At 59.9% G+C, this 23,954-nt stretch overlaps 1 protein-coding gene across 10 annotated transcripts in view; it reads right to left on the bottom strand.

Moving 5' to 3' along the window:
• PLEKHA6 (pleckstrin homology domain containing A6) overlaps positions 1–22,639 on the bottom strand; it is a 38,895-nt gene extending 16,256 nt beyond the window's left edge. For 2 of the 10 annotated variants that reach the window (XM_090124484.1, XM_090124491.1), the window contains exons 1-4: positions 8,378–8,455; positions 455–535; positions 209–329; positions 5–109 (exon numbers count right to left, since the gene is read on the bottom strand). In XM_090124484.1, coding sequence (XP_089980610.1) covers positions 5–109; positions 209–316 — 213 coding nt within the window. In that variant the 5' untranslated portion in view covers positions 317–329; positions 455–535; positions 8,378–8,455. Of the gene's footprint in view, positions 1–4; positions 330–454; positions 536–2,166; positions 2,912–8,377; positions 8,458–19,042; positions 19,066–22,472 lie in introns of those variants that run through there. The other 8 variants (XM_090124485.1, XM_090124481.1, XM_090124483.1 and 5 more) reach the window with 8 other exon arrangements.
• Between the last annotated feature and the right edge of the window lie 1,315 nt (positions 22,640–23,954).

Raw genomic sequence — 23,954 nt, 5'->3', positions numbered from 1 at the left:
GCACCTGCTTGTAAAGCCAACCGCTTTTGGTGACGGCGGCGTTGGGGTTTCTCTTCATGGAGTTGGAGCGCTTCCCGAAGGCGATGCCCTTACGGGAGGAGCGCGACGCCTGCAGAGGAGGAGAGGATGAGCTCAGTGCCCGGGGGGGACCCACATTTCCCATCTGCTCCGTTGTTGCCCTTTGTGCCACGTGGACCCGGGCACGCACCCGGCCTCCGGGTCGCTCCGGAGCCACCTCTGTCACCATGGTGTGGTTGGAGGGCTCGCTGCTGCTGCTGCTGTTTGCCGGGCGCTTGCTGCCTGCTTTGCTTGACATGTCCAAGGTCGGCCTGTTGGCACAGATGGGGCTGTCAGTATGGCTGTGTTCCCACACTCCCCTCTCCCCCGGACGATGTTTCCCTACCCCGCAGCCCACCCTGGTCCTGAAACCAAAGGGAGGTGGGACCCAACCTACTTTTGCAAGTCTATTCTTGAGTTTTCTTCCGGGAGTTGTCCCGTCACTGGGTGCAGGAAGGTGTTCCGCCTTTCATTGTGGCTGCAAGACACAATGCAGTGGGCTGTTAGCACCCAGGAAAGGGGAGGATGGGGTCCAAGGGTACAGAGAAACCCAGAGAGGTGCTGCCCACCCACCTATGCAAAGCAGAGAGCTCCATCCATCCCTGCTCACTCCCCAAATCCCTTTGCTTTTAGCACCGTTCTGCTGCTCCAGCACCAGCGCTTTGTTGTGCTTCTTGCACCATTTGCACCGCCTTTCACCTGCGCTTCCCAGATTGCACTCGCCTCGCCAAGAGCCGGAATGAGGTCTCTGCCAGCTGAGACCTCATTACTTCTGCTGGACACATCACACAGCAGCGGCTGTCGCGTGGTGAGACATTTCCATAACCCCCCCCAGCTGTCAGAATAAATCGCTGCAGGAGCAGCAGCCGTGGCTCAGCCTGGGCTGAGCTGAAAGCAACAACGCCGACGTCATATCCTCTGCTTGGGCTCGCTGGATTCAGAGCCATTTGCCACAATGCCAGGGTCACAAAGCACCTGGCCCCACTGGTGTGTGTGTGGGGGGCTCTCAGCAGATCCCCAGGTGGGGTTTTGGCAGCCAGCTGAGCCCAAAATGCAGCACAGCTGCTTCATGTTGGGTGGGGGCTGCCACATCAATCCTGGGAAGTTTGCTTTGCAACAGGGGGTGCAAAGGACGCCCTCTTGGTGACAGTCCCCCAAAACTGATGCGCATGGGGACACAGCTGCCCATGGCCACCCAAGAAGACAGCGTGCAAACAGCCCATCATGCTGCCAAAGAGCTGAGTGTCAGCAAAACAGGGGAAGTTTGAGCAAGAAAATATTTGCCAAGACCATCCCATCCATGCACGCTTCACCCCGAGGCTGGGCTGCAGCCAGGCTCAGGAATAGCCACTGCTTTCTGCCAAACAGAGCCCTGCTGGGAGCTGCCCCCATGCAGGTCCCACCCTGGTCCTGAACCCAGCTCTCCTTTGCTGGGGGTTACCCTAAAAATCTGCAACCTGCAGCAAGGGCAGCACCCACTCTCCTGGCACCGGGCTTTTCTGTGCTGCCAGCGCATCTGATGTGAGTCCTCTGCAGAGGCTCCCAGCTTTGAAGGGGCTTTCTGCCACCGTTTGTCCCCAGTTTGGAGAGCCACAGCACAGCAGTGACAGGGCAGCTTGTGATGCTAACACAGAGGGAGGGTGCATGCAGTGAACAAGCAGCACCCTGATCCTCAGCCCTGCATAGTAGGGGCTGCCCTGAGCCACCGGTACCACCCAGCCTCCACTGAGCACATCCCCCAGATCCCCTAAGTCCCCAGCCCTGCCCACCACCCACACATTGCTGTGGGTTTCTCTGCCCAAAGGCCGAGCTCTGCCCCAGGCCAAGCTGCCCGCTCAGCATCACAGCCCCTGTGCCTCCTCCTGGCACCAACCCAGGCACTCACACTCCCTCCCTGCACTGTTCCCACCCCAGGCCTCAGAAACATGAGAGAAGCTCCTTACCCCCCCCAAAACCATCTGTCTCGGCTGACCCTGCTCCAGAAACTCCGAGTTCACATCGCCTCCCAGGCACTGCAATGCAGCAGTCCCTGCCCTGCCTGAGGGTCCCCAGCCACCGCCACCACCTCCGCACCACCGACCTCCCCCTGCCCACCCCGGGGTTTCCTACCTCACCCTCCGATCCGCCCGAAACTTCAGCATGATGCCCTCCAAGCTCAGCGCCGGCTGCCGGCTCCCACCATGGCAGCAGCGGGCAAGGCAGATCCCGTGCCACCCAACGACCGCTTATGCCACGCGTGCCCCGGGCACGGCGGTGCCGCACGGGCAGTGGGACACCGGCAGCGCGCGGTGGGGCTCGGTGTCCTTTCCCAGCTGCGCCAATCCGCGCCGGTGGCATCGGTGTTTCCCACGGTGGCAGCGGTGGAGCTCAGAGAGCGGCTCCCGCGGGCGCTGGCAGCCCCGATGCGGTGCGGCTTGGCGAGGCAGCAAAGCGGGGACAAGCTTGCGGCTCCCGTTCGCGTCCCCAAGCAGAGGAGAAGCGAAGGGCAGCGCAGAGCTCGCCGCCTCCAACCCCCCCCAAACCCAGGTGCAGCGATCCGGCGAGCGAAGGGCGAGCGGGGCTGCGGGGTCCCCCCCCCCAGCACAGAGCGGTGTGCTCAGGGAGGGGACGGTGCGGCGGTGAGGAAGGGAGCCGTGCGGTGCCGGCGCTGCTTCTGCCCTGCATTCGCTGTCTGCGTCCCTTCCCCCTGCTTCTGTCCCCAAACCCTCCCCGCTCCCTCCCTGCTGCGCTTCCGTCCCTTCCCAGGTCACATCAGGAGAGCAACGGGACCCCCACCAGCACCAACCACCGCTGTGCAACACAGGGGATGGGGACCGCGTGGGGCTTCGATACTCGGGGATGGGGTCTGGGGAGCCCTTTGCAACCCAGCAGAAGAAGGGGGGAGGCACAGTCGGGGTTACCCAGCCCTCCCCCTGGGCACGGCGTTTTGAAAAACCAATGCGAATGCACCAGGACTGTTATGATAATGCACTGAGATGTCAGCGCTGCCTTCCCTCCCCTCCAAGGAAACCTCCAAAGAAGGAAGCGGAGCGCAGCAAGCAGCTGGCCTCCATCACACCACGTCCCTGCTCTGCTGGTGCCCTGGGACCACCTCGGGACACCGCCAGCATGCAGTGCTGCTCAGCTCAGCATCAGCAGCATTGCATCATTCACCTGCTCCTCCCAAAATCAAGACCTGGAAGCACAGCCTCCCTCACTGACCAGACTGGGGTGAGCAGGGTCAGTGCTGGTGCCCACCCCAATGCTGGTGCCAACCCCAATGCTCACCTTGGCCAGCACAAACAGTCCTTGTCAATGCCAGGAGGGCAGCGGGGAGAAGCTGGGGATGAGAACCATGTCACCAGCACCAGGCCAGAGGATGCTCCAGCAAGGCTGAGGTGGCAGCTCCCAGTCAACCCTGTGCACCCCTTTAGAGCACCACGGGCTGACACTGCTCTGGGAGCAGCCAGGAGCAATGCACTGCTCCTCTTGCTGGCACGCCGCTGGCTGTGGGGTGGGACACACGCACTCATCCACACCACTGCAGCTCCCCAATCACTGCCACCATCTGCTACCAGTGATCAAGGTCCCCCAACGGCCCATGGGCACGTGCCAAACCGCTGCTGTGCACCCAGTGCCAGCATCAACACCAGAGCCAGCAAACACCCCAATGCTTCACCTCCTGCCCCATCCCCGGTCCCACACAAGGGTGGCACAGAGCTTCTCTCAGTGGTGGCCTGAAGTGGTTCCCAGCTGTGAAGTGGGGTTCAGCCCTGGCTGTGTGATCTCAGAGCAGCGCTGTTCTGCCTGTGCCAGCTGGGCCATGTCACAGCCATCAGTCGCCCAGGGTGGCCATGGCTGTGGCCACATCTGTGCCAGAGAGAGCAGCCATACACTGGGGCTCTGAGCAGCAGCTCTGGATGGGGGCTGCCCTGGATCTCTCAGGAGAGAAGAGCTGGGGCTTTTCCTTAGGGTAAACACACACACACACACAAAAAGCATATTTTCAATCTCCTATTGCTTTTTCTTAAAGGTAGGGAGAAAGGGAAGGGAATAAACACAGGAAGTGAAGAACAAACTTTCTCTGGGTGCTGCTTTTCTTCCCTCTCCCCAAAGTTAAAGTTTGCTGAGCGCAGGACAACCCCACCCTTTCCCCATGGGGAAAACCCTCCTGGCTCACCCGGTGCCCTTCCTGCACTGTGAAGGTCACTGCTGCCCAGCGTTTGCAAACAAAAGCTTGGGACATGGCCAGGAGTACAATCCAAGGACCCTGCAATGGCCAAAGTGCTGCATGGGTGCATCCCTCTTCTGCAATCCCCCTTGGTGCAAGCAGCAGCAGCAGCACTGTGCCACATGCACATCACCAAAGCCCATCAGTGGCACTCTGCACTCCTGGCAGGATTCACAGCTGACTGCCTCTGCCTACGAGCTGTTCCCAGCAGCTCAGGCTTTTGCCTGGAGTTTCTCTGCATCCCATTATCTTCCTCCTCAGTTGCCTGCCCAGGAGGTCAGGACCCCTCCTGGTCCCCAGGGCACGATGCACAGCCCCTCTCCATCAGTGCTTGTCATGTGCATAAGGCTCCACATCCATGCAGGTGCCCAGTCTGCTCTGCAGTTCCTTTGCACGGGGTAACCCCATCTCACACTGCTACCACGCATTGGCAGAGCTCCTTGAAGTGTGCACAGCAAGCTGGATACACCAGGATACAAAAAGCACATTGAGAGCTAGGACTGGGGACAGAACGAGTCACCTCTGAGCTGCACCCAAAACCCAGGAATCGTTCCCACACTGTGGCCATCCTTGTGGTGTGGAGGCTGTGAGCTGTCATCCACATGGGCTGGGAGCTGGAGGGGAGTAGGGGAGTACAGCCTCTCCTCCCATCCCTGGGAACCAGCCAAGCACCAGAACCAGAGCAGATCTGTGAGGAAGAGGATCCTGACTGCCCCCCCCTCCTTGGTCAGGCTGAATCCAGGCCAACCCCTCCAAGCGCTCCCAGCCTGCTAACAGCATCCCCCAGCTCCCGTGTTGGCAGAAAGCCACCAGGAACGAAGCACCTTGTCCTCCCACACCCCAACCTGAATTTCAGCTCTGCACGCACTTCCCCAGCCCCTGGCCCCAGCCCCGTTGAGGGGCCCCGTGTAAATCTGGAAGTGTAAATCTGGAGGTGTAAATCTGGAGCATTTACGCACGTTCCGACAACGGCTTCGAGGGCGAGCATCCAGGCAGCTCCTGGGCGAGGGGCTCGGGTGGCTGTGAGCCAAACCCTCCCTTCATCCTGGCCTCCTTCCTCTGTTTTTTCCAGTCCTTTCTTCACCTCTCTTCCTCCTCCTCAGCCACATCCCTGTCCTCTGACCAAGCCCTTGAAATCTGTTTGTTTTCCCAGGAAGAAGGGAACGGCGGCACCCACGGTGTCATCCATGGGCACCCTGTGAGGAGGTGGGAGAAAAACCCACCTCCAAGCAGCCCCATGCAAACTGCTGAGCCCTGACCTGCTGGGGAGCAGAGGGCAAAAATCTGGGAGCAAAGCACTGGGAAACGGAGCCTTTCTCCTCCATCCACACAGCAGCCCCATTGCACAGCCAGGAGCACAAAGGAGCAGCTTTGTCTGCGAGGAATCAGCGACGCTCTGGGAAGATTTATTTCCCCCTGAGCGATAATAAACCAGACCCTCTGTGCGCTGCTCAGAGCACAAGGCTCAGTTCTGCACATTGGATGTGAGAGAAAAAAATAAATAGAAGCAATTCTGCAGGCGCAGCAGCAACCCAACAGCCAGAGGATGAGCGCCAGCACTCAGCTCCTCCGCCGTCCCCACGCAAAGCGAGGGGCCGTGGCAAAGGCAGCAGGAGGGGGCCGGGCTGCTCCCTGTGCAGCCATTCCAACTGATCCAAGTGGGATAACAAGGGGTGTGCACCCTCCTTGTTTCGCTGTGTGGTGCACGGTGACAGCCCCAGCATGGGTCACAGCACTGTGGGAGGACGGGCAGAGCAAGCGGACAGGAATTCAGTTGAACAAAGGGAAGAGCGGGGAATCGGTGGCCAGGAGCAGAGCTGATGGAGGAGAAGTTTGGGAATTGCTGCTCTCAGTGTTTCCAAATTCTCTTCTGCTTACAAGAGTTATGCGTGAGGCTTGGCTCGCTTGGGGGGGGCTGAAAGGGAAAAGGCTGCAGGGAGAGGAGGAGATGGAGGCAAAGAGAGGAGGACAGAGCTCCACGCAACCCCCTGGCCTGCCCCACTTCCTAACCAGGCACTGCCACGGGCTCAGCACAGCTTGGAAATGCACTGAGCTCAGCCGTGGGATGAAAGCACTTTGTGGGCACCCACACACCCGCGCTGGGTGCACAGCCAGGCATGGAGGTTTCCCTCTCACCGCCGGTTTTCCTTCGTAACCCAATCCATGCCCTGACCCCAGCCACGCCGCCAGCTGAGCTGAGAGAGCATTTCCGGAGCCGCATTCACCGCCGAGGCAGGGATGGGGGCCAGCAGCCAGCACAGCCCCCACGCTAACAACAACGAGCTCCTGGCTCCTGCTGCTCCTGGCACGGCGCGGGGACGCATCCGAGCAGCATCTGCACACCCTGCTCCTATAGGCCCATGCACTGTTGTGTTCCCCATTCAGCTGCTGGGGATGCAATGCATTTATTTGACCTCCTGCCCTGTTCTGGACCTGGGAGGTGGCCCTGGTGTTGGGACACTGCTGGGCCACTTTGGCCATCACGTGCCATTTAGGACCTCCAAGCCTGGCCATGCAGGGAGGGAACACTGAGCAGCCCCAGGAGGGAGAGTGCCATGAGTACCCATCTTCTCTGCCACCCCACCCTGGTGACAAACCACACATCAGCTGCCACAGCACCACACCTCACCATCCATCACTGATGTCAGCCTGCACCCATGGCTTGCTGCATCCTGTGCACTCTGCGGGGTGGGCCACTGAGCCCACCAGCACCGCAGCCAGGCTGGGCTTTCCGGGCTGCAAACACACCCTGGCAGTAAATCCATGGGAGATGCACAAGGAAGGAAAGTCACAAAGCCTGAGCTGGATCCTGCATGCAGCACTGGGGTTGGCAGCTGCTGGGCAAAGTCCCCGGAAGGGAGGGAGCACGGTGGCTGCCTGCACACCCACATCCCACAGGGTGACTCTGCATCAGTGAGCACAACATATAACGTCACCACCACGCAGCTGGGTGGAGGTGGCACTGAGCAGGACATCTGAGGGACCCTATGGGGTTGGGGTACCTAATGGGGCTGGGGTCCCAACCCTGATAGATGGAAGATAGGATGGCGAAGCCCCCTCTGTGCTCAGCACTGCAGGGCGGGATGGAGCCCAGGGACCTCAGGGGATTTCCAGAGAACAAAGCAGCTGCTGGCAGCCAGCATTGCCTGTGGCGGGGGGGCCGATGCTCCCCTCCTGCTCCGGCCAAGGAGAGGAGTCCAGGGAAAGCAGAGAGTTTATGTTTGATCTCCCTGGTAACTCCTGCTCCATCACAGCTCCGGCTCTGGCAGTGGGAGAGGCAAAGGCATCCCTCAGAGGGACAGCCTGGCTGAAATGCGGTGCTGGAAGAGATGCAGAGCCTGGGGCAGCCCATATCCATGGGCTGACATTTGGGGAATGTCACAGCGGTGTGACAGCAGTGACCGAGGATGGGGACACAGCTCTGTGTCCCACTTCAGCCACATCACCCCGCTGTTCCTCCTTGGGGACAAACACACCCACATCCCAGCACCCACTGTGCCCACAGAGAGCCGTGCAGACACTGAGATGCACATGGCACAGTGAGGGCAAGCAGACACGAGACGTGGAGTGCATGACCCAGCTCAGGACACAGCCATCAGCCTCCCCCCACACACCACAGCCCCCACCAACCTGGAACCATTCTGGATCTGCAGACCATCCCCCTGGCACTGTGGTCACAGTGGGGACGTGGGCGCAGGGTCTGGCACGGTGCTGTGGGCAAAGCCTCCAAACCAGGTGCTGCACAGATATGGCCACAGAACCGCACACCAACCTCTGGCCTAGGGGATATAAAGCTCTCCCTAAGCTCTTTACCAAACCACCTCCAGCAGCAGAAATACCTGTCTGAAGCAATCGAGGCAGAAAGCAAACCAGAGCCGAGCTCTCCTCGGGCAACTCAGGTCAGGGGTGGGGGATTACGGCAGCAGCGTGGGGAAATCCTTTCGGGTTAAATCCTCAGCACCTGCCTAAGCCACCGCACACGATCATCGCGACAGCATCCTTTCGGCGACAGGCACCGCAGTGACACTTCGGCGGCCACATCCGCGTCACCCCGCGGTCCCCCGGCCGCAGACAATGGCCCACGTGTGTCACCGCACCGCGCGCACTCACCGCTGCCACCGCGCGTCCCCTCCGTCCGCACCGTTTGCCAACGCCGGCGGCTGTGCGCTGCCGCTGGATGATTTCCTGCAGAGCCCTTCGGGACCGCGGTCAGTATCAATCATTAACAGCCACCGCAGCCCGGCTGCTTTAACCCCCTCGGCACCGCGCCGCAGCGGTAGGATTCTTCCGTCGGCTTTGGCTACGCTGTCCCAAAGCCCCTCGCATGTCACCACGGTGCGGCTCATCCATCCACCCTCTCCCAATGCAAACGGGCTCTGCATCCTGGGGGATTTGTGGCTGTCCCCACAGCACTGAGCGGCTGCACCTGGTGGGGGTTGCAAAGTCCTCATTATGAGCATCCCACGCTGCTCCGTGTCTCCGCACAGTGCAGATCCTGAGGGTCTCATCCTGCCTCTGTGCAGTGAGGCTGGACTCTGCAGCTTTCTGCAGCCCAATGAGCAGCGGGGAATAGCAGAGAGGGGGATGCTGCAAGGTAACCTCGGTGTGCAGCACACAGCTGGCACCGTCCCTGTGTCTCTGGGAAGGGCGTATGTTCCCTCAAACAAAAGTCACCACCTGCAGCCAGGCGTGCTGTCAGTGAAGGGTTAATCCCTTGGCAGGAACATCTCCCCACTCCCCAGGCACAGACCCCCCCCAGTGCTGCAGGGACTGGACACATCTCCTCCCCTTCCCACTGCTGTTAGCCAACCTGTGGGGCAGCTGATGATTAACCTTGGGCTGCAGCTGCCGCCAGCCCCCACCATCCCATGCCAGAGCACATCAGTGCCTGCAGCCACAGAGGGGATGAGAAAAAGCTCAGCCACCAACGGAGACCCCCAGGGTGAGGAAAGCTGCAGCATCTCCATCCCCAGCCCCATGCTTCCCCTTTTCCTGCAATAATGGAGCAAACATCCACGCTCAGCCCATGCTCCCCTCCTTCAGCACGGCCCCATTGCTGCAGCCATGGGGTAGAGGTACTCACAGCCCGATGCAGATTGGGATTTCGGACACCGACACGCAGTGGATTTTGTCTTCTCCAGCAGCTCAGCCCTGGCTGCAACCCCGGGGTGTCCAGGCTGCGAGTGCTCATAAATAGCTTTGGACAAACATCTGCACGGCACCACCCTGTGCAGGCTGGAAAGCAGAGGGCTGCCGTGGGGATGGTTTTAATCAAGATAGAAGACCATCGAACGGCCAAAAAAACCCACACAGACAGGAGTGAGCCGTAAATAAGCACAGATGCGGCGGCTGATAAGATCTGCCTGCAGCAGGGCTCGGCCCTTTTGCATATGGGTGCAGCCTTTGGATTTCCCATTCCTGGGGCAGCAGCTCGGGATGCTGGGGGGGCACAACATCATTCTGCTTCCACCCTCAATGCCAAACCCTCAGCCCCACTGCTACCACCACGGCACAGCATGGGCTCAGAGCATCCAGCCAGCTGTGGGTTGGAGGGCAGCTGCTTCTTGCGTGGATTCGGGTTTGAGGAGACTTTGGGTTCACTTGTCTGTGGGTTCATGGGTTGCTGCCAGCCCTCCAAGTGACTCATTGGCTGCTCTGTGCCCAGACCTCCTGCAGTCAAGCCCCGACGCATTCGGCACATTCCTGGCATTGCCGGCTGTGCCGGCGCGGTGTGCAGCCCCACACCTGTTACAGTGGAGAGGAGGGGTGGGAACAAGCAGCCTGCTTGGATCTCTGCAAAGAGGCTCATGTGCTGTAGTTCACAGTCCCCATGCTGCAGCGAAGCTGGTACAGTCTCACCCTGCCACAGCCACTGCCATCCCAAGGGCCTTTCTTGTACAGCGCTGTGTTTCTGTACCTCTGCATGGGTGTGACAGTGGCAGTGGGAAAACTCACTGTTTTTAGATCTGATCCCATGCCTTTGTAGGCTCAAAACAGCTTGCAACCGTGCTATGATGCAAGAGCACATGCATCTTGGTTGTGCAAGTGCGTGGTGCCAGGCAGCTCCCAAGGATGGTGCAGGCAGCAGCCCTGATCTACGTGGGGTGAATGGGGCTCTCAGTTTTTGCAAGCACCCACAGCCCTGCACGCAGCCCTGGGAGAAGCACGTGAATATAGCACGGGTGTGCAATGGAGGAGCAGCCAAAAGGGCTCCCCAGTATCCAGGAGTGGCACCTCCAGTGTGACAGCAATGTGCTGCATGCCCTGGCTCTGTCACCAGCAGCCCCCAGCACAGCATGCGCACGCGTCCACGCCACAGCCTCCACGTACAAACAGAGCAGGAACCAAAGGTTCCCCACAGCCTGAGCTTTGTTTGTAAGCAAACAGATTTCAGACCAAACCAAACACACGGAGCTCAGGCAGAGGGATGGGATGGGCTGGGCTGGCCGAGCTCACCGCAGGAGTGGCTCTGCTCAGAAGGGCACAGTAGCAGTGCCACCATGGACAGGTGGGGGACACCAACACCGCTGGGCTAAGTGGGGCTGCACATCCAGAGCACGGCTTGAGGCAGATCAGTGTTTCAGAGCACTCAGAGCAAATCCCACAAACCAAGCATGGAGGGGCTCAGCTCCCCAGCACGGCCATCAGACCCCCAGGATGGGACAAGGACCTGGGGCAAAAGGTGTTGCCTCGCTGTCCCCCAACAGAGCTGTGTCTCCTGGCACATCTCTGACTGGTTCCTATCAGTGCTGCAGCAATGCAACCAAGGGTGGCACCGCCGTGGTGCAGCCTGCAGGAGATAGGGCTGGGCTCACTGCACACCCTGCCATCAGCCTCCTCCACAAGCCATTAAAGTACCCGGGGTTCAGCCCAGTTGCCACTGGGACAGGCTCAGCAGTGATGGGACGGCCGTGCCCTGGGTTTATGGCTGCCTCCAGCCCATCACACCCCGTGTCGCAGGGCTGAACTGGGGCAGGAGGGCACAGCTTGGTGATGAATCACTGAGGCTGTGTCCTCAGCAGTGCTCCCACTGAGGTCCCAGGGACAGCTGCAGGGGGAAAAGCAAGGAATTTGCAGGGAGAAAAGCGAGAAATTTGCTGTGGGAAAAGCAAAAGGAGCTGCAATGCTTTGCGGCCCCACGGAACAGAGCTTCTCAGGTCAGTGCAAACCCAAAGCAGTGCCTCTCTGCCACCAATGCCTCTCTGCCACCAAACGGCCCTTTGCTGTCACCACCTCCACACGGCTGCGCTGTGCAGCACAGCAGCGTCAGCTCCACACAACGAAATCTTCCCCTGAATGAAGTTTAGTCACCGTGGGATGTTTCCAATTGGAAATCAGGACAGTTCAGGCTGAAAGCAAGCCAGCTTTCCACTTCCCAGAAATCCCATTTGCAAGCGAGCCTGTTGCCAGTTCCCCTTTCTCCCCCAGTATCCAGTAAATAAATCCAGCTCCAAGCGAGGCGGGGAGATGCAGCACTTCAGGCTCTGTCTGCAGCCCAGCCCTGACTCTGTCCTCATCCCACAGAGGTTGCGGTGTTGCTCTCAGCCCTGGGCAGTGGGTGACAGCCTGATGCGACCTCAGTGCCTGCAGCTGCGCCTGGGGAGGGACGCAGGTGGGATGGGAGCTGGGGAGCTGGTGCTGGAGCCTGGTTGCATCCCTCTGCCACTGCACCTGCCTGCAGCATCCCCTGGAGGAGGCTCCCAGCAGCAGGGGCTGAGGAATTGCATCAGGCTTCCTCTTTGTCCCAGTTGAGATGAGCAAAGCTGGTTATTGCCCTCTATAAAGAACTGGTTTGCTCCGGGAAGGCGGCGCTGGGAAGAGCCAGAGGCTGGCATTGAGTTTCTGGAGGGCAGAGACAGGCAGATCCAGGTGGGTGCTCGCCTTCAGCAGGTTCTGGGGCAGCCCAGCAGTTCTGGATGGGTTTGTGTCAGAGCTGGATTCTCTGCTGCTCCATGGGCAGGTACAGAAGAGCACAGTGATCCATGCAGTGCCATGGCTCTGCTCGTTCACAGATCTCCACTCAGAACCGTAGGACCATGCATGAAGATTGCAGATCTCAGCCACATTTGGCTGAAATTTCTGGACCAGGATGTTAGGAGTCCTCAGGAATCGAGGGATTGCACCTGGAGCTGTGATCAAACTTAACTCCTTAGGGACCACTGAGTGGAAGGAAGCCAGCCATGCATTGGGCTCACAGGCCTATTCTCCCTCCCCATGTGCCATTCCTGCTCAGCAGGATGGTGCAGGCACCATGCAGAGACAGCAGAGATGACATCCAGCTCTGCACATCCATCCAGAACTGCAGCTGCACCACACGCATGGGTGCTTCCTGCCTTATCTCAGCAGGGCAGGAGATAAGAGATGTGGGGATGGCTTGGTTACAGACCCTGACACACAAGATGCCACCACTGCCCTGTCAACAGATTTGCTGCCACACTCAATTGCTGTGACCACAGACATGGAAAAGCAGCGTGGGTTCAGTGCAGAGCGTCGTGTCCCCATCCATGCACACCCCAGGGAGGGGATGCAGGAGCTGCGGGCAGCCCTACCAGCTTGTGGGAACTGCAGGGGAGATGTGTCTGACGACCAGAAGGATGCAACCATGTCCTGCTTCCAGCTGCAGAGGTGGCTCGAAGCAGCATTCCAAGCAACTTGCTGCACTATCTTCCAGCCAGAAGGGTTGGGGCTCTCCCTGGTTTCAAAGCCAGCCAATGGCACAAAACATGGGCACAGACAGCAGGACCCCAGCCTGCATCCTGCTGCAACTCCAGCTGTGTGCTCAGCCCTCTGGGCTGCCCCTGCCCTGCTCCCAGCCCTGCCAGCACTATCGGTGCTCCCACAGGTGCCACTGAGCTCCCTGTAGGGCATTTAACCCCTGGCAGGCTGCACATGGGCACCGTGCTGCGCTCGTGGGCACAGAGCCTTGGCTGTATGCTGTGTTTGCCAGCAAATGGGGACAAAATCCACACCCTATCCATGCCCACACCCCTGCAGATCCTCAGCCTTTCTGTGCCCCTACCCCTGCACACCCTCACCTTATCCGTGCCCACCGGTGCCAGCTCCAATCCGACTCCTCAGCGCTGCATGAGCAGCTCTGCAGCCAACATCCAGCAAAGCCCAGCTTGCTGCTCCCCCTCCACTATCCCAAACCTTTTCCTCCAGGACCCCTCCCTCCATCCCCAGCTCCACCAACCACCCAGACCCAGGCACAGCCTGACCTGCTCTCTGGGAGCTGCCGAAGGCTGCAGGGAAGGGAGAAGCAGCCGCCGAGAGCCGCCACGTCCAAGCGAGCGCTGCCGGGGGCTGATAAGCAAGGTCTGAAATCTGAGACTGCAGGTTGGCTCCCTGCTATATAAACAGGCGCTCGCACACACGCACACCCCCAGCTTGCACGCCACTCCCGCCTGCTCACAGCCACGCCAGCACTCCGCCGGGCACAGCCGTGCCATTGAGACCCCCATCAGCAGTGCTGGATTTAAGCACGCCGGTTTGGGCTCCAAGCACAGCCTGGTGCTGGGGTATGGCATTCTGCACGTGGGCTTTTGTCCCCCCCCCTCCCAGCTCTGCATCTCTTGGCAAAGGAGTTGTGACCCTGTGGTGGGCACTGGCTGAGTGCCACGTGGGTGCTAAGAGCAGCAGTATGGAAACCTCACACCGTCGGATGGAGGGGTTCAGCAGCACGCAGGGTCAGCCAAGCAGATGCCCGTGCTCACGAGCACATTTGCATCCCTCACCCAGCAGCAATAGGCAGCGGTGCTGCATGCACAACCCACGATGGGGTCATGACCACCAAAAGGTTCACCCCTAAACCAGTGCCTATTGCCATCCCCACAGCAGAGCCCCTCTGCTCGCCATCTCCTAACAACCAGAGCGTGCCAGTGCCACCGTGGGGCTTCTCTGTGCCAGTGCCACCGTGGCTGTACTTCCTGCAGTGGGAGGAAACATTCGAGAAGACAAAACCCTGCCCTGTTTTTCCCAATTCTCCAGGCTCACCTGCAGCCCAGAACCGGGGCGGCCACATACCATTGGCGGGGCCGGGCTGCACGCTCGGCTGCTTGCTTCATCCTGCAGCTGCCCGCGGGGAGAGAAGGAGCTGTGCCCCCTCAAGGGGAACACAGGGCTGGGGCATTGCTCCTGGGTAATGGAAGCCCCAGGACTGCTGATCCTTGGCACAGAGAGATTCTTTGCGGGTACATCCATGAGGACCCTTCACCACGTGGCATCCCTGTGCTGGGAGAGCAGAGGGCATGAGCACAGCTCAGGGTTCTCCCGTGCTCCTCCAGCTCCTGGGGCCGGATTTCACCTGAAGATCCTCTGTCCCAGGTGTAACGAGCCCAGCACAGCTCTGAGCCAACTCCCTGCCCCGCTTGCACAAGCAGCTGTGGGCGATGCTACGGTACAAACAATCACAGCCTGTTCACGAGGCCCAGCACCTGCCTCCTCCTCCTCCTCCTCCTCTACCATTGCTCCACCTGATTGCAAGGAGACATGCCAAGCCCTGCTCCATGCGCAGCTCCCTGCACCCTCTGCTGTCCCTCCCAGGGCAGGGCCACCTCCTGTCTCCTCATCCCCATTGCTCCCATGGAAGTGCTGGCAGCACGCAGAGCACCATGACCAGTTCATCCCAGCTGATCCAACCCCACACGGCACCCTGACCCTGAGATCTTAAGATGCTTCTTCAGAAGAGCAAATTTGCCTTTGGAGCAATGAGATTGCACTGGGTGCAGTGGGAATCAGACAGCCTCAGGGAGGGATTTCCTCCCCATGGCCACCACCATGGGAGTGGGAGCACAGCTGGAGGGGCTGCTCCATGCTCCAGCCTTGGGGGGACTCCTCCCCAGTCCTCAACCACAGAGGCTGCACCCCCCATGTCCGTGCATCCCCACAGCTCACCCAGTGCCAGCACAAGGAGCATCAGTCCCCCCCACCAGCCTCAGCCTGAACCCAAGGTCCCCCTTATCTCCAGCACCAGCACGTCTGCTGATAAGCCCAGCACATAAGGGATAAGACAAGGCTCCAAGCAGCCTCTTCACTATCAGCAGCCCTTCCTCCAGTCTGCAGCACGGGGTGGCTGCTGTCCCACTGCACTGTCCCCCCCAAGGCTGTGGGATCTAAGCAAGGTCTCAGCATCCACACCCCAAATTCTGCTCCAGCACTGGGGCTGATCCCGGCCCCTTCAGGCTCTGGTCCTGACCCATGATCCCAAAAATGTGGGGCTGAGCCCCACGCTCCATGGCATGCACTGTCCTACAGGACCCCCACTGACCCCCCACCGTGGCCACCCCTTGGCCACCCCACAGTGCAATGCAACCTCTCACACTAATGAGCTTTAAAAGATTCATTACATTCCCACTCTGACTGCTGCTCGTTGTTTCCAAATTAGAGAATCTATTTGATTCTGGGATGAGGAGGAGAAAGAACCAAATAATAAAAGGCACACGGAAACAAACAGTTTGCATCAGAAGATGTGGAGCAGGTCCCCCCCAGCAGGGAATGTAAGTGATGGGGGAGGGGGGGAAAGCATGCAGCACGCATTGGGTTTGCAATGAAAGCAGGAATTGCTAATCATTGCTGCTCAGCTGAGCTGAAAGGAGAGATGCTGCCTGGGAAAACAAACCCAAAGGGTGAGCGCAGGGCACACAGACTTCACCTGACCCCATCTTGGCTGCTTCTCCTCCTTGATGCTAAAATCCCATCCGAGGTCCCCAGGTATGAGCATCCCTCATGGGGTGACATAGGGCAACCCCACTGCATGCCTTTAGCTCCAGCAGAATCAGCCTGGCCTTGAAAATAGGAGGATTTGGGGAGAAATAACACCAAAACAACCCCCCTCCTTGCCTGATTCCGAGCATCATGCCAGGCTATAAATACCAGCACCGGATGCCGGAGCTCCACTATCCCTGGCTCTGAGCAGCACCCAGATTTAGGAAGGGACTGAAGGGAACAGCCCTGCAGCATGGGAGGAAAAGAGAAAGCACAGTGCTTGGCCGGGGCCAGCCTGAGCCTCAGGGACCATGCACACTGTCCACTTGGCCACAGTGATCCTGCAGGATGGATCCTGAGCTGAAGTCTGTCAGCACTTAGGGGAGTTTGGGGATGGAGTGGGGATGGGATGCCTCAAGCAGGAGCGAAGCAGCTGTGCCAGCAGAGGCAAAAGGAGGAGAGTTGGAGGAAATCCCCACAGGGCCTTGATGGGAGCGGAGACGGTGCCAGGAGGAAGTGAAAAGCAGTGCAGGTCGGTGCCAGGGCTGTGTGCCAGCACTGTGCTGGCAATGTGGGAACACACAGACAGACCCCAGCCCCCTCCAGTGTCCCCAGTGCTACTGGTTGGGAGAGGGGGATGGGTGTAGAGGAAAAGTCCTCCTGCAGAACATCCCAGCCCAGATTTCCCTGTCCCAACCCAGGAGTGAGGGGCACCCACCTGCAGGGGCTCTGTGGATGAGGCCAGGGCTCATGGCACAGCCCAGTGGGGGGAAGCCCTAATTGCAGCCCTGCCGCAGGATTGCTACCTCATTAGAGAGCAATTACAGAATAATTATCCTATGGTAACACCCAAACCCCGATCAGGAAATGGGACTGCTGGATGCCAGGATTCTGCACGCGTGTGCACACGCACACACACACACACACACCCAAGGAAACCTCAGGGCAAAAGACAGCAGAGAGAGGACTCCTGGATCCCCACTGAAGGGATGTGCCTCAGTTTCCCCACTTGTGCACCAGCACAGTGGTGTACCTCTCTCTGCATTCGTACCATCCTCAGAGATCTCAGTTTTTGTGTGGGAGCTTCGTTTGCATCACATCCCCATCTCAACAGGATGCTGCATCCTCATGAGCATCCCCAGGAGCCCCAAAAACCCCATCCCAGGGCTTCAAACTGGGGACAGACATAGGAAGGTCTGCGCTGCCCTCAGCCACTCCAAACCCTCCATCAGTGGGGACGGCCCCTAAGAGCAGGTGAACTTTAACCACATAAATCACATTCCTGCTGGCTCCCCGCCGGCACAGCCCTTATCTCCAGTGGGCTCACACAGATCTGTCTGCAGCCCATAGGAGGTCATGGCCCTATCTTGTGCTCGAGGACACTGGGAGATGGGGCAGCATAAGGTGCTGGTTGTCCCAGGCAGGAGTTGGACCCGCTGGCCCCATTCCTGGTTGCCCACCCCATTGGATGCACCAGCACCCGTTCCTCCTGCGATGATGCCAGCAAGGACAAGGTCACTCCAAGAGCAGCTCACAGCTGGCAGGGAGGAGATGAGGGACAGGGCACGAAGCAGCAGCTCTGACGGCTGCTGAAGGGCCCTACATCTCGTGGCACAAAGGGAGAGATGAGGAGCTCTGCGCTCCCCTCGGGGAACTCATCACCACGATTGCAGCTGAGAGTTGGAGCCCAGGGGCTGCGGAGTTCGCACGTAGCTCTCAAATCCCTCATCTCCCTGACAGGCAGGAGAGCAGCCGGCAGGCAGCAACGGAGCTGCAGGCGGCCCCTGCCAAAGGTCACTGCGTTTGCACATTCACAAAATATGCGCTTAAGAAAAAAAAAAAAAAGGAGGAGGAAAAGAAATCCCACGCTCACACGGAGGATGCGTCGCAAAGGAGCGCTGCGGCTCGGAGCTCTGCTCCAGCACTGCCTGCCCAACTGCCCAGCACTCTGCAATTAAAGCAATCAGCCACACGCGAAACTCACAGATTTCCATCTCCCGATTTGCTTCCCGGGCCCTGAGGGTTTCATCTCGTTTTCAAATTCTCCGGAAGAATAAAGGCTTGAAAATTAGTTTCGGAGCATCGAGCAGATGGCTCTGGGGAACCACCATGCCCCAAACAGCAGCAGGAGCAGAGCTGAGCCCTGCTGAAGCTGTGGGGTCAGGGGGGGTTGGGGCACTGCACAGACAGCCACGTTCCCTCCCTCTGTAACCAACAGAACTTGGCCCCCCCAGCCCTGCTGAATTAATGCTTCCAAGGGTCCTCTATGGGGATGGGTGTTGTCTCGCTGCCCCCAACCCCATCCCGCACCCAAGGGATGCTCAAACCCAAACCTCCAAATCACCCGTGGATTTAAAGGAAGGGAATCCCTGCACAACCCAGGGGTTCACCTCCTGTGATCCCAAAGAGGAGCAGGGACTGTAGTGCACGTGGAGAGGTCAGGAGGAGCCTCTGGAACACAGTGCTGTGAACAGCCATGCAGAGCAGCAGCCAGGCTCATCCTCACCCACACCACCTGCGCCAGGTGAGCCCTTTGCATCAGCTCATTTGAAGCCACAATTAGCCCTCACCTGCCAGATCACAGCACTGCACGACAGCTCAGCACCCACCACAAAGGGTCCGCCAAAGGCTTTCAGATACCCAGCCTGGAGCACGGGTGCAACGCAGCACGATGGGGATGTTTGGCCCTTGGGATGCTGAGCCCCAGCACGGCTGCGTGTGGGGCACAGTGCCATGGGTGCACACACCCCATCCTCACCCGGCGCCGAGCACCATCCCCTGGGGGCACAGAACCCAGGAAGGTGCTGAGCACGGCGCCCACTGCATCTCCAAAACGGTGCCCAGGGAATGGGGAGTGCAAGGCTGGGTGAGAACCGGCCAAGCTGGATGGGGAGCTCAGTGCTCCCAGTGCTGCCAGACTGGTCCTGGCTGTTCCTCCAGCTGCCAGCCTGGATGGAGACGGATCCAAACACTGCACGTTCCTCCCAGCTCACCCCCAGTGTGAGACCCCAAGGCTGAGCACGGCAGCAGCACCTTCACCTATTCCAGACACGTTGCAGGGGTGACTCTTACCTGGGCTGCGAGGCTCCAGGCCCCGGCGGTGCTGAGCTGTCGGAGCTGCCGCTGCTTACGTAAGGCAGGCAAGGAGGAGAGCGCTGCTGTGAGTCCCCGGCAACTGCAGGCAGCAGGAGAGGAACAGCAGCCTCTGCTGCTCGGCGGGAGATGGGTGCCGGAGCTGTGAACGCCCCGAGGATGCAGGCTGCAGAGGATGCTCTGCTCTGCCACTGCGCTCAGCTCCGATCCCGTGCCCCTTCCCACCGGGGGATGGGGACAGCCTGAGCCTCGCTGAGAACAAAGGGCTGCTCTGCGAAGGCTCTGGCTGCCGTTTAATTACCAGCACAGGGCAGCACAGCTGCACCCGAGCCGCTCTGCTGCAGTGAGGGGAACCCTTAAAAGAAGGGCATCGCACGGCTTCACGGGGAGCCGGTGATACGGGGTGTGAAAGGAAACCCTGAGCTGCCCTGCTATGCTGGGATGGGGGCAGAGAGCAGCACCCAAAGTGCTGTGCGTGGGGGGGGGGAGGTGAGCCGGCAGGACCCTGAGTGAGGATGATAACACGGAGCAGGGAATCGCCATAAACTCATAGAACGTCCCGACCCATAAGATCACCCAAGCAGGGAGCGTGGACACGGAACAGCATGTTTAGAGCAGGGAGTTTGTCTGTCGACGGGACGCCAGGCGCACACAAAAGCCGTCTCATTATCCCCTAATTAGTGCTTTGCCAGCTTCTGCAATTAACACCCATGCAAGAGGCTGCTGTTTGAGTAAACAGAGGGTTATGAGCACTCTGGAGTCGCCGGGGGCTCCGGCAGGACGCAGCCCACCCAGCCCCAGAGCAGAGCGGTGTCACCCCCGGGGTGGTGGCGCTGGCCCGGCCGTGTCCCCGCAGCGCACACAGGGGATGGGAGAGGCTTTCCCCGGGTCTCGGGGCTCCGGGGGGTGAGGGAGCAGCGCAGCCCTGCTGCTGCATCACAGCACGGTCCTTATGCAAAGGATGTCTCCTTCAGAAACATCAAAGGGAAGCCATCAGCCGGGGCTGACACGGCCTTTCTCCGGCTGACCCAGAAACGTGGATCAAGCGCTGTCTCATCCCTTAATTGAGAAGTTGGTGACTTTGAATCTTTATTAAAGAGCTTTGGTAAATTCACAGATTAAGGCCACCACCGGCCGCTGCCATCACCCAACCTGATTCCCTGCCACCTCACCCCAGCAGCTGCTCTCATTGCTTTGCACGGGGTGAAAACTGAACCAAAAGCAAAACTGCACCAAAAATCCAGGAAGAAAAAGAAAAACCCAACAACACCAAAATGAAAAACCAACCCAACAACAGCCTTTCTGCACAACCTGAGCCCCAGCACAGCCAACGCGACAGCAGCACATTTCAGCATCCCGCTGCCCCCATCACACAGATCTGGGGCTGGGGGAGCACAGAACACCCCCACGTACCACTGGGATGGGGCAGCACTGCACAGCTGGGTGTCCCCCTGCAGCCACAGAGCTGGCAGATCCTGGGGGAAAACGAGGCTAAAGAGGAGACGGCGCATTCCTTGCTGCACTCTTTCTGCCTGCTGTGGATTATCGTGTTTCAAGCTATGGAAAACAGAAGGGGGGATGCTACTACAAATGCCTGAGAGAGAAGAGAAAGGGAGGAGGGCAGGCGGAGGAGCAGTGCTTTCCCCTCCAGCTAGCAACGACAGGCAGGAGAAATCCCAGCCCAGCTGATTCCTGGGGGTACAGATGGAGGACGAAAGGACCCCGAGCCCCAGCCTGGCTGCAAAGGGTTAAGCTGAGCTCAGCAGCCTGGCGAGGGATTAAGCCCTGGCTGCCCATCTGGGTGATGTTTGTAGCATTCAGGCAATGCCAGGCCTGGCTGCAGAGCAGCAGAGCACAGGGCCGGCCAGCAGGCAGCAACGGGTGCAAATGCACATCCACACACGGACACATCCACACATCCATGCACACACACACAAGCACTGCAGATGGGGTGATGCTGATGCACCTTCCTGCAGCAGGGAGCAGCCGGGGGGGGGGGGGGGTGTGTGTGTGCAGCAGGCACAGCAGCTTCCTCCTGCAGTGCCAGGCATGCAGCTCGCCCTTCCATCCATGCCTGTCCCTCCTCTCCTCAGTCCTACGAGCCCTGCTGCTGCTCCTGCCGGTTTCTATGGGAACTCAGCAGGAAAACACGGCTCCCAGTGAGGCTGGCACTGGTCTGGCTGCCCAAAGCTGTGAAGAGAGCTGCTTGTCTGCTCCACCAGTACCTTGCACCAGTTCTTCCCCAGCAGAGTAAAGGGGTCAAGAAGTGCGGATCGGAGCAGGTCAGGAGCAATCCCTCTTGGAGAGCAGAATGCCCAGGTTCTGCCCTGCGATGCACAGTGGGATGCAATGTGATGTGCAATGGGATGAACAGCGGGATGCCACGCAATGCACAGCGGGCTGCAAATCTTTAGCATGTAGAAGTGGGAGAAACCGACGGATGCTGCTAATTCTCAGCTGCAGAGCAGCATGCATTGCCTACCAACAGCCTCATCTGCCTGGAGGAACATCATCCCCAGCAAATGCCACCCAGGTCCCCTTGGTGCTTGGCCTCCAGCAGAGCTGCCCACTCCCCTGTACACCCCAGGAATGGCCACGTGCCCCCTCCCCACTGCCATGGGGTGATCAATCCAAGCCCTTCCACATGGGTTTCGCAGACTCGTGTTTAATTTAGCATGCACCATCATATGACGGAGCAGAGCGTGTGCCTTCAGATATAGCAGCAGCGTCACAAAGCTGCCATTGACTGCTCAGGGACCATCTCCAGCTCTGCCAGACACCTCAGTGCTCTGGGGTGGGGGGTGAGAAAACACAGCACCTCGCTGCTGACACACAGCCATGGGGGGGCTCAGTGCTGCTAACAAGTGGGCAGTGAGATGGAGCCAAGGGAAGTGCCAGACAACATCCCGGGCTGCATTGCTTGCAGCCCATCCTGATGAAGCCATGAAACCAAGCCCAAAGCTTGCATATCTGGGGGGAACCCAACAATCTGAGCCTCCCCAGCCATCAGCGTGGGGGCTTAGGGATGCAGAGAACCCCCCCCACCAAAGCACAGATCTCTCCTACAGCGGTGGGGCTGGGGACACAAGGCAGGACTCAGCACACAGACACACCGTGGGGACAGCTGGGGGGGGCCCCACGTCTCACCGACGTCACTGCAGAAAGGGGTTCCCCAGGGACAGCCAGAAGGTGCCACCTCTGCAGCACCACGGGGCACACTCAGAGCACACTCAGAGCCCCCCCTCTGGAGCACAGATACCCCAAGAAAGGACTCCCCCCGCCGGCCCCATAGCACACATCCCGATCTGGGGATGCTCCGCCGCTTCACGACCTCACCCCCCCCCGCAAACCCGAAAAGGAAAAGGAGAAGGAAGGAAGGGGGGTGGGGGCAGCCCCGAGGGGCACTCACCGTGCAGGGCGGGCAGCGGTCGGGCCCCCCCTGTTACTCAGGGGCTCAGCATCCTCCCGGGGCAGCCCCAGCCCGAGCCGGAGCCGCAGCCCGAGCCCGAGCCGGAGCGGGAGCCGGAGCGGGAGCTGGGCATGCTCGGGGACCGTGAGCGGCACGTGATGCCGGGCTGGCACCGAGCGGAGGGGGGGGGAGACAGAGCAGCCACCCCCGCCCCGCCGCACTGTGCCCCCCTCCCTCTGCCCGGCACCGTTCCGAGCAGCTCGGAGCTCCCTGCGTCACTGCGGGAAGTGGGGACCGCGCTGTGCGCCCCCCGTATCTCTGCATCCCCGGGGGGTCGAACGCATCGTGCTGCCGCTCTGCAGCACGAGGAGGGGGAGGGGGGTGCAGCCCCTCTGTATCTCAGTATAGGGGGGTGACCACGCACCCCCTGCATCCCATCACTGGGGGACAGCCGTGATCACGAGCCCTAACCCCGCATCCCAGCTTTGGGAAATAGCCAGGACCATTCATCCCCTGCAGCCCACATCTCCCAGGGCTGGGGAACACATCTGTTACCCCTCCGGAGTATGTAGGCGTGGGGGGGGGGGGGGTCAGGAAGCACCTCCAGGCTCTGCAACCCAGGGAGAGCAGCCTGCAGGGAGTAGGTGCCCAGAGGCCAGGCAGCAGGGGAGTTTACCAGGCACAGGTTGGGGCACAGAGATCCTTCCCCAGCCCTGCTCAGCACCCACCCCCAGTGCCTGGCAACACAGCAATTCCTGAGCTGCAGATCTGCAAATTCCAGCCCTACAGCGATGGCACCGTGTCCCAATCTATGGCACCGCCCTACTTCTGCCAGCTACAGCCATCAGGGACCCTGCCTATGCCCAGCCCGGACCCCACACTGCGCAGGGATTCTCCATGCTTAGCACACGTGTGCTGGCGTGGGGAGGGATGGGATTCTCCAAGAGGGAAAACACCACGGCTGCCCTTGATCCTATAATCACTCCCATAGCCTCAAGGTATTAGGGGCTGCAGGGGGGTGGCTTTCACTGAAGGCTTTGCAGTCTGCACTTCCCCCTCCTTCCCCTGCAGCTCATGGGTGAGATCCTCCTTCCCCTCCCTCCCTGCTCTGCATAGGGACCCCTCTCCCCTGCCCCCAGCACCCCTTCACCTTACAGGCAACACTGTGAGACTCTGCCCCCCCCCGTTGTCACCCAGAGGAGCCCTGAGAACTGTGGAACAGCCCACAGACGTGGGAAGTGGGGGCTCTTAAGGGGACCCCCAGCTTCACCAGCCCTGAGCCCTGGCAGGAAGGGTGCAGCAACTCCATCCAGGCTGGGGGGGGGGGGCGAGTTGTTCCCTATCCCCCCCTTACAAAGGGACAAAAGCCACGTAGTGCTGTCACATCGGTCCCAATCACGTCTCAGCCCCAAGGCACAGACACAGCAGAGCCTTTTCTTCTGCTGGCACCAACCGGGCAGCGAGCCTGAGGCAGGAGTGGGG

The sequence above is a fragment of the Phasianus colchicus genome, chromosome 25, assembly GCF_987193195.1.
Source record: "Phasianus colchicus chromosome 25, bPhaCol1.hap1.1, whole genome shotgun sequence".
NCBI classification, from domain to species: Eukaryota; Metazoa; Chordata; class Aves; order Galliformes; family Phasianidae; genus Phasianus; species Phasianus colchicus.
The sequence above is the reverse complement of the archived record's forward strand: the minus strand, read 5'-3'. Positions and strand labels throughout refer to the sequence as shown.